This window comes from Aspergillus caelatus (genome assembly GCF_009193585.1).
Source record: "Aspergillus caelatus strain CBS 763.97 unplaced genomic scaffold BDV27scaffold_227, whole genome shotgun sequence".
Lineage (NCBI taxonomy): Eukaryota > Fungi > Ascomycota > Eurotiomycetes > Eurotiales > Aspergillaceae > Aspergillus > Aspergillus caelatus.
This window is the reverse complement of record NW_022475490.1, coordinates 50,038-59,944: the sequence shown is the minus strand read 5'-3', so window position 1 is coordinate 59,944 and position 9,907 is coordinate 50,038. Positions and strand designations below refer to the sequence as shown.

The 9,907-nt window shown below is 50.9% G+C and overlaps 2 protein-coding genes across 2 annotated transcripts; one reads left to right on the top strand and one right to left on the bottom strand.

Moving 5' to 3' along the window:
* Positions 1-1,641: 1,641 nt before the first annotated feature.
* Positions 1,642-5,304, top strand: amdX (putative C2H2 transcription factor (AmdX); the record flags this gene model as incomplete). The annotated part of the gene is made up of 3 exons (XM_032074671.1): positions 1,642-1,720; positions 1,784-5,158; positions 5,219-5,304. The coding sequence occupies 3 exons, from the start codon at positions 1,642-1,644 to the stop codon at positions 5,302-5,304; spliced, it is 3,540 nt and encodes a 1,179-aa protein (XP_031923223.1).
* A 1,667-nt stretch (positions 5,305-6,971) lies between these two features.
* Positions 6,972-9,841, bottom strand: BDV27DRAFT_135055 (uncharacterized protein). The gene is made up of 2 exons (XM_032068437.1): positions 9,628-9,841; positions 6,972-9,568 (listed from the first exon to the last, which is right to left on the bottom strand). Exons 1-2 carry the CDS (start codon positions 9,790-9,792, stop codon positions 7,010-7,012), a joined length of 2,724 nt encoding a protein of 907 aa, XP_031923222.1. The 5' UTR covers positions 9,793-9,841; the 3' UTR covers positions 6,972-7,009.
* Positions 9,842-9,907: the final 66 nt, after the last annotated feature.

The window sequence follows — 9,907 nt, the reverse complement described above, 5'->3', positions numbered from 1 at the left end:
AGAAGAAAAAGGCAATGTAAAAAGGAATAAAATAAAAGAAAGAATAAAAAAATAAAAATAAATGACAGGTAATACCCGGGGGCCCGAGAATGACGATACAGTACAACAATTGAACTTAACAAACAACCACATCCACTCCCCCGTGACCGGGGCCGTGGGGCAGTCTGCTTGGCTCTGGCCCTGTCATGGCCCATGCTCCCCTGCAACCGACGGTGCACTAATGCCGGTGGCCCCATCATACTAGCTATGATTGGGTAATAATCATGACTAATCCTTCTCAGGGCGCCTGGTCTTTCGTGGTTTATCCCGCAACAGTCGCTGGGGTAAGGAGTTAGTGCAGCGGCTAGTCTGTGGCAGAGTTACGAGCATCTGTCAACTTCCAAGCAATCATCGTCTGCATATTAACCAAAAAGTTCTGGAGCAACTGCTGACGAGGGATAATCCCCATTTTCCATCTATTACCTGCCTCGTGCGACCATTCCCACTGCTTTCCCTTTCAGTCCACTCAGCGAGCAGAGACCATTGCGACTAGTCTCGGACGACTAAGCTCTAATTAGTAGGTAAGTACACGGATTCACGACGATTACTATTACTACCTTCTACCACTGCTACTCCTACATCTTCTCTCGCTCCTCCTCCTGGCACCGTCTTATTCAAACTTCTTCATTCATCTTTCTTTCCTTTTGGATTGTCTTTCCACTTCACTCACTTCCCTCCCCACCATCCCCCCCCCAACCCAACTATCCCACTACCTGTCCTCTCTTCTCCTTCATTCCCCCCTCCTCCGCTTCTTCTCGCCAACGCTTCATTTCCCCACACGCTTTCGTTGGCTTATCAGCAATTGATTCGCAGTCGAAGTTCCTCTATCAATTCGGCTATCTCCGGCACCCCCATCCGATCGATTTCTACTGTACAAAAGGCCGTTGCCCGCATCAACGTCGGACCAGTCGCCCCTGTTGCTCCATTTGGTATACGCCAACGCCATTTTACGGTCTGGAACAACTGGTTGTGCATGAAGTCATTTCGTGTCATTTTGCTCTCGCCCATTTCTGTGAGTTTTGTATCCATGGTTCTTTTTTGAATTGCCTCCAAACTTTAACCCCTGCTGATTACACCTCGCTCAAGTTTCCCAGGAACCACTTCGCCACAGCCCACTTAACCTCGTGGTATCTGACATTCCGCGCCTTCGGCTTCCTCTCTTCTCCCTGACTGGGCAATTCGCTTGATTTTGTCGCGCTTTTCCTTCTAACCACTAGTCTCACTTGTTCGATTTACACTCTTAGACTCGTTGCGCTGGTTGGTTTTCCCATAATTCTCCAGTCCCTTTATAACCCCATCGCCTCAACTAGAGGAGCTTTTGTCATTGACTACCCCTCCCTATAAGCTATTACACTCTCGCCGATTACGGGACTGACTTGACCAAAAGCAGAAAGCAGTCAATGTCCAGGGACAAACTGTGTTCGCAGTGACCTTCTCAGGCCCCTACCTACCAAGAGGATTTCGCCGATTACCACTAGTGACGTCCTTCTACACTCCCCCCATTTCCATCTTCGCTCACGCTGCAGATAACGCCACTTACCAAAGCCGGTGTCTGCACGAGCGATCTTGTCAGAGAAAAGTAAAAGGATGTTATTAGACACAATGGTGGGTCAGGACCCGGCCACCAGCCCCAAAACCGAAGATCTAGCGAGTATTAGTGAGGTGCCCGGAGATATGTCTGGTGAGTACTTGTTTACGTGGTGATGGAAAACATCTGTTTCGGTTCCTGACCAGGCATCGTCAGCGCCGTCTACCAAGGAAAACACAAAGAAAGCCGAAACAAACGGCCAGACCACAACGCCGCAGAACAATGTCCCGCCACCTAAAACTGATAAGCCTCGGCCTCATGTTTGTACAACGTGCGGTCGTTCATTTGCCCGGCTGGAGCATCTCAAACGACATGAGCGCTCACATACTAAAGAGAAGCCATTTGAGTGCCCGGACTGTTCGCGTTGCTTTGCTCGTCGTGATCTACTCCTGAGACATCAGCAAAAGCTACACATGACCACCACCCCGTCGTCGCGACCCAGGAATGCCCGGAGAGAAAGCACGGGAGCCGCTGGGACGGGGACTAATCGCGTGCGCAAGAACTCCATTGTTAATGCGTCCAGCACCATGCGTCCCCGAGCCAATACCATCAGCCATATTGATGGCACTTCTCTGGGACTGCCCAATTCCACCAACCCCACTCCAGCGGCGCCCACCCACGGTCATGCCTACCATCCTAGTCTAGGCGCAGCACCGGTGGGGCCCAATCTGGATTATCGCGGATTCAGCTCCGCCCATCCCCCGGTGAATGGCCTGACGAAGTTGGAAACCCATGGACTGCCGATGGATCTTTCGGGCGGGTTGCGTACGGCTCCAGTGTATGGTAGCTTCGACGTCAGTCTGGGAGATATGTTCATGGGTCACAGTACCATCAACCCGGCCCAATTACACTTTGGCGGTTCGCCTCAAGGGTACGGAAACGATTCACCTTCCTCGCCGTACACCCAGGGTGCTCATCAAATGCCGCCCACGGATCCTATGATGGAGGATGAGTTCAGCTTTGATTGGATGAACGGATTCGATCCATCTATGCAGATGGGGAAAGGTAACGAGTCGGTAATTGACGAATCATCGCCCTCGGCGATGAGCACCGGGAGCCAGAGTGGCATCAGTGAAGCCATGATGGACGGAGGGCACCGCTACTCCGTGTCGTCAGCGAGCTGGCACAACCCGTTTCCACCCCACACCGGACCGCCTTCCAATCAGTTCATTGACTACACATCTCCCACTTTTAATGATCTAGGAATCCCCCCGGAAACTGTTTCACCCAAGTCTCTGATGGCACAAAACCCGTTTGCTGAAAGCTATGCCACCCCTCCCTCCATGACCTCGGTGGGCCAGCCCATGGTAGGGGGACATTCGCAGAGTATGTTATCATCCTCTATGGCAACCAACGGAGACTCTCCTAATCCTTTCAACCTACCTTTCGCGAATAGTGCCCTACGAACTCACCATTCCTCAAGTTCAACCGATACCTTTACAGACTCCACCCGACAGGCTCTACTAGCCAGCATGGCCCAACCCACCGGTTTCAACCACCGCAAATATTCTCAGCCAGCCAGTGGCATGCTTCACTGCCGTGACCTCTTCTCGCGCTCTTCCAGCTTCAACAGTTCCGGCCCGTTGCCCAGCACTTCCGATATGCAGCGTTACATCTCAGCTTACATCACCTATTTTCATCCGCACATGCCCTTTCTCCATATCCCGACCCTCGATTTCCAAGCCCCCGAGTACACGAATAATCTACGAACCCCTAGCGGCCATCTCAATCTGAGTTCTACTGGTGTTGCTGGCGGTGGCGGCTGTTTGATCCTCTCCATGGCAGCCATTGGCGCGCTCTACGAATACGACACCGCCGCCTCCAAAGACCTCTTCGAAGCCGCTAAAAAGATGATCCAGCTTTATCTAGAAGAACGTCGAAAAGCAGACATGTCCGCCGCTTTTAGTCGGGCCAATTCTACCCGCGACAACTCGGTTCACAACACTCCGCTCTGGTTGGTGCAGGCAATGCTTTTGAACGTCATTTACGGCCATACCTGTGGCGACAAGACCTCCGCCGACATCGCGAGTACGCACTGTGCAGCGTTAGTCAGCCTTGCCCGAGCCGCAGAATTGACGCATCATCTAGATGCGAGAGATCTGCCCCAGGATTATCTCAACGCCGGTCTCGGCAATAGAGATGGCTCCCAAGACACCAGTCCGGATCCTGAGACCTGGGCCTCCTCCTTGGGCCCACCGCGGGAACGAAAGGACTGGTTGGATTGGAAAATAGTCGAGGAACGGAAGCGCACTCTTTTCGCCATCTTCGCTCTCTCCTGCTTCCTTGTGTCCGCTTATAATCATGCTCCTGCTTTGACCAATTCTGAAATTCGCCTGGACCTTCCATGTGAAGAGGATATCTGGGCAGCAGAGTCGCCTCAGGCGTGGAGAAAGAAGGGCGGGCACCTTGCGTCCCAGAAGGGCCTGTCCTTCCCTTCAGCTCTGACGACGCTTTTGACCGCCAGCCAACGGGAGCAAAGTCAATCGCAGACCCCGACCAGCAACAACACTACATCAGAAGATTCATCAAACAGCGATTTGAAGCCCAGCACCTTTGGTTGCCTCGTGCTAATCTACGCTCTCCATAACTACATTTGGGAGACTCGGCAGCGACACATGGGCCGACAGTGGACTGCCCGGGAAACCGATGCCATGCAAGCACATATTGAGCCAGCTTTACGGGCGTGGCAGGCTGCTTGGGCGAGCAACCCTATCCACAGTCTGGAGCGGCCAAATCCATTTGGGGCAGGTCCTCTCTCGGCAGATAGTATCCCATTGCTAGACCTAGCTTATGTTCGGCTGTTCGTTAATCTAGGTCGCTGCAAAGAAGCTTTTTGGCAACGTGATTGGAATGCTATGTCGGACGAGCTCGCGCGAGGGACTGACATCGTCAATCACGTGGAAGATATTTCTTCGGATGTGTTAGATCCGTCGATCACGGAAAACGTCTTTCATGTGGACAACCGTCGCGATTCAGTGGCAGACCTCGGGGTAGCCGACCTTGCAATATCCAAGACTCCTACGCAAGAGTATCCGATGCAGACTCTCATGGGCGTACATCGCCCGGGCCAGTCAAAGCGCGAGAGGCATTTACGGAAAGCAGCTTTCTATGCAGCAGATTCAATCTCTATGTCAGACCGGCTCGGGAATACTTTCGCGGAATTTACGTGCCGAGACTTGCCCATTCAGTGTGCGATGTGTACTTTTGACTGTGCGCAAGTCCTTGCCGAGTGGATTACAACTGTGCAAGAGCGGGTGGGCCCCTACTTGGGGCTGCTAGGGCGTGACGAAATTGACCTGGTCCAAGCTTCGAACGTTATGTTGCTGGAAGAGGAGGATTGTAAACTCTTGGAGAAGATCAAGGAGATACTTGCGAGTATTGAAACCAAGATGCAAGCGGAGGTACAAACCAGTGCGACTGTATCTACCCTAAGCGTCTTACAACGGCTGCCTAGCGTTGTGGAAGGAGGATATGGTTGTAAGATTCTGATTGCCACGGCAAGCCTTCTGGACAGGGCTGCTGTCTGGCCAGGTGAGTTGAATTTCTTCCTTTACGACTCGCGTGGTTCAGGCCAAACTAACTGTCGGCCAGTCACGAAGCTCATGGCCCGATCTCTCGAAGCGCAAGCTATGCGACTGAAGGAACGCGCTGAAAATTCGGCCATGAGAACGGATTAAATCCACCGGCTTGAGTGGCCCATCATTCTTCTACTCCCTTTTGTATCTACCTGCTGCTGAGGTTTCACAGCCTTGTATAGGGTTACGTGGCCTTGTTCACTTACTTTATTTCCCTCGTCTCCGTTTCAGTGCAGTAAGACGAAGTTGTCTTGATTGGGAAGCTGGTGGCTTCGTGCTGTTTAGACAAAACCTCATGTGATCGCCTAGCATTCAGTTGAGTTGATTCTGTTACACTAGCCTTTTTGAGTTCTATTTGCGGTTTACTATCCGGGCCTTACCATGCATGTTCCTTATGACGCATATTTGTTCGGTGTTTTACGATGATCGATTTTGTGGAGTTCTGTTTTTGTTCGAGTGGACACTGTGTTTCTTCTTTCCTTCCCTTTTGATTATTATCCCTTTCCTATGAGAGCATTCGATACACGCTGTTACGACAATACGCGAAGTGATATCCGAGCATATCCTACGAGGTTGAGCTGCACCTCTTTAACCGGTCAGTGGGGTTGTACACCGGTTTTGTGCGACTCGATGCCATTCCAGTCATCCTTAACGTGTGACAACGCTGGCTCTTTCCGGTGTCTGCCATGGACGACTGTTTCCTGTGTCATGCAACGTGCGGATTACCTTGTGTTATATCCATTTTGACTGCGTTTCTGCCCGGCTGTGATGATTGAAATGCTATTTCCATGTATTTTGCACCATGTTACACGAATGATTGAAGCCATCGGGGCCACCCATGTGAGAAGTGAAGGACCGAGATATTCACGATACCCAGGCCAGTTTTGATGAGATGATTTCACAGCATGAAAAAAGAAAGCTAAAGTATGCTGGCGATTGCCTCGATCTATCCCATCTTTGTGCATATATAGCCATACATAAATGATGTACATATTGAATCAAAGCGCGTTCTGATATCTAAATGATCAATGTGAGTGACATAGACCTGACGCCCACTTCTCTCTCACAAGCGCACGACGCTATATTAAACCGGGTAACAATAGGCATACTACCTGTTGAGTAAAGATGAGGCGTAACCAAATATCCTCCTAGCTATTGCCAGATATCACTTCGACATGGAACCAAATCGCCACCATAATGCCCAGCGAAACCTAACTCATCTTCCTATGTATTATTGGGAAACTCCATCCTGGGTCACCAATTATCGGTACACCGTAGGCCGGTGCAACCAAGATTATCCGATCTGCATGTCAAGGAGTTCTATCTTTCCTATACATCGGGCTACATACAATGATAATCATTCTATGAGGAAGACACTCATCACTGTAACAACTCTTCTCCTCGGAAGAGAGGATACCTGATACGCACCTGTACTGAGCAAAACCAAAACATCAGCCAGCATGATGTTGAGTTGCCACAGTGTTAGGTGCTATATTAAGTCAGACGCTGTTGTGATTTGAAAGACCCTTGGATAGGTGTATAGTAGTCGTGGGTTATTCTATATAGCGGGAAGTAATCTATATAAAACGAGATTATAGAAGACCAAATATATATAAAAATATGGTGCAAGGTTTACACTCGAGTTAAAGGTAAGGGAGACGTCGAACAAGGTCATAATCGTGACAATCACTATATTATCTATCTACAGTGAAAACACCCAATTCAACCAGACTTTCTTTCACATTTACTTTCTTTTTTGAAAAAAGGTAGTTGCAACGATGGAACAGTATATGTATGATAATGATATCTATACAATAAGTCTCTCGAACGAGTATTTCCCAACAGCCTTCCGACGCAGGTATCCAATCTCACGATTACTCCTCTTTTGCACCTCGCCCGTCGACCTCTTCACCTTCGTTCTGCCGACTTCCGTCGACGCAGCCTTCAACGACAACGGGAGCATCTTGCCGCTTGCGTCGCCTTCAAAGCCTTCTTCCTCCGCGGACCGGAAGACCATCACGTCTGCGCCGTTGAGTTTCTCGAAGCGCACCAGCGAGGACATGGGTTCGTCGCTATCCTTGGGTTTCTTAGAGGCGGCGGATTTGGCGGACTTGGCGACGCTATCTGTGTACCGGAGGTATTCGCCGAGGACGCCTTTCAGGTAGGAGGCTTCTTCGACACCGGCCAGGGCGGCAGAGATTTCGGATTTCATGTCTGCGATGAGGTCCATTTCGCGGGTGGGGGTGTCGTCGAAAGCAGTGGCGGAGATCCAGCCGGATGGGCCTACGGCGTCGATAGAGACGTTGAGAAGGTCTGTGATTGTGTTGAGGGTGAGGGAGGGGGTAGTTTGGTCGGGGCAGATTGGGGTTGGGGGGTTTTCGGTGAAGCGGGATGCGTACCCGCCTGTTGCGAGGGAGAGGCGGAGGTGGTGGACCATGGCGATGATCTCGGTTCTGGAGAGGGTGGAGCGGATGGAGGTGGTGATTGTTGGGAGGGGATGGATGTGGATCTTCCGGAGGGTGGTGTTTAGCCCGCGGAAGATGTCCTGGAGTGTGGCTTCGGGGTTCTGGATGGCCTCGGTGCTGTTCTCTTCGCCGGAGGTTATGGCCTGGGGTGTCTCTTCGAGAGCTGCGGAGCGGGAGCGCGCCATGTTGAGGAAGAATTTGAGCGTGTAAGCTAATTCATCGGAGCTGAATGTGACAGGGCCTTGGAGGATGTCGATAAGGCGCTTGAGGGTGGGGTCCGCATCTATGAGAGCTTGCACGAATGATCCGGTTGGCAATGCCGCCAGGATACGGGGCTTGAGTGATCGGCGTAGGGCAATTTCGACGTTGTCGAGAGACAGATGGCCCAGTTGAGTAAGCCATTGGCATGTGTGCTCGGGCCAAACGTCAATGGACAGCTGTGACGACGAAGAGACGGACAATTGGTCCTTGTTCATGGCATCCTTCAAAGAGAAGATGCAAGAGAGCAGGAACAGCATGACTTCTGGATTGACGTACTGTTTTGGCAGAGCATCAACGTTACTGGCCTCGAAGTACGTCTGCACGGCACTGTCGAAGGCGCCGCCGTTTTTCGATTTCGAGGCCGCGCGCAAGTCAGTGACCAGGTCGTTCCACCGACTGACCTGCTCCTTCGAGGTGAGGCCCAACGACGTCAATTGGTCAGTCCGTGGCTTCTTTGAAGTTACATCCCACTGAGAGGTGGATGATCCGATACCGCGTCCAATTGCGTCAATCAGAAGACTGTCTCTCGACCGCTTAAGAGAGGAACTCGAAAGCGAGTTGGACGAGCTCAGGTCGAACGCAAATAGTGTGTTTCCCTTGGTAGCTACAGCAATTCCCAGCTTTGCATAGTAACTGATAAACTTTGTCCGTGCCTTGGAGCTGTTACTTCCGTGGATGTCGTCAATGGCGATGCTGCGCTGGATGGATTTATATTGGGTATCAAACAATGCGACGATCGAATTCCCAGCACCAATGACTGACTGGGGGGATATGCGCATCAAAGAAGAGAAATCTTCATTTTCCAGAATAAACTGCGAAGTCACTGTCGGTTTGTACTGAGAAAGGTCGAAGTTGACGAATCCCTTGGCGAAAGATAGATTCAGCCCTGCCGATCCGGTATGGAAATCCCATTCCAAGCCACTGCTTTCAAATAACTCTTGTCCTTCGATATCTGGAATGCTGAAAGTCAAAAGATGCTTCATTTTCTGACTCTCGTCAAGGCTTCTTTCCTGAGAAGGAATCTTGGCAGGTACGGAGAACATATGGACCTTGACATCGCTCAGTTTGATCTCCTTAGAACCAGTTGGATGCGAAACGAGCAACAGCACTGAAGGTTCATCCACGTTAGAGTCTACCAGATCCCCCAAAGCCAAAGCGGCAAGATCCTGTCTTCTCTTGAGCAGGGCTTTCTTGGCGTCTTCAAACTCAACGAGGAAGCAAGCTTGAACAGCATGAGACGATGAGATCTTCGCGAGCTCACTGTGCTGGAGACTCCAGTGCTGCTTGTCCAGGTCCGCTGCCAGTCTCCGGACACGACCATCTTGTTGAACTGTCACGATATCGAATGGATTCTTTTCCTCCTCCTCGCTAGATCCTGTCGGGACGATGCCGATGAAAACCGTTGGACTGCTAGAATCTTTCACGGAGAAAGACGAGGAAGAGATGACAGGCGCGCTCGATCCGTTTCCGCCGCTTTCTTCAACAAAGCACTTGATCTCTTTCTGAGGGTTGACCGCAACATAGGTCTGTCTTTTCACGACCGATTTGTCCGAAAGCTTTCTGCGCACCGAGCATGGCTCACACGAAAATGTGGATTGCGGAGGAACAGCGTAGGAGGTTACCAGCTTCGGAGTTTGTATCTAATGTCAAAACACTTAGCATTGATTACACAGGACACAACAAAGCCAGCCAAGCCTACATTGTAGATGTTCACGGCCTCTCCATCGACCGCGACAGCAACTTCATATCTTTTGCGCTTTTTAGAGTCGGAGAGGCTATAGACTTCACCGATATGGGTTTTGCCCTTGGATGCGTGCAAGGGGCGAGGCAATTGGGCCAATACCGATGGCTGCTGCAGATCCATGGCAACAGATATCAAATTTTAACGTGCGCGACCGTTGCCGCTGAAATGCTGAGCAAGTGTAGTCTCTTGAAGAAATTCATTTCGATGCATCCTGAAAAATTTCCGGTCCTATGTT

Excerpts from the sequence above, each read along its gene's own strand:
- BDV27DRAFT_135055 (XM_032068437.1), bottom strand. The coding sequence starts at position 9,792 with ATGGATCTGCAGCAGCCATCGGTATTGGCCCAATTGCCTCGCCCCTTG. Across the intron at positions 9,569-9,627 it reads AGGCCGTGAACATCTACAAT|ATACAAACTCCGAAGCTGGT; the intron begins GTAGGCTTGGCT and ends TTTTGACATTAG.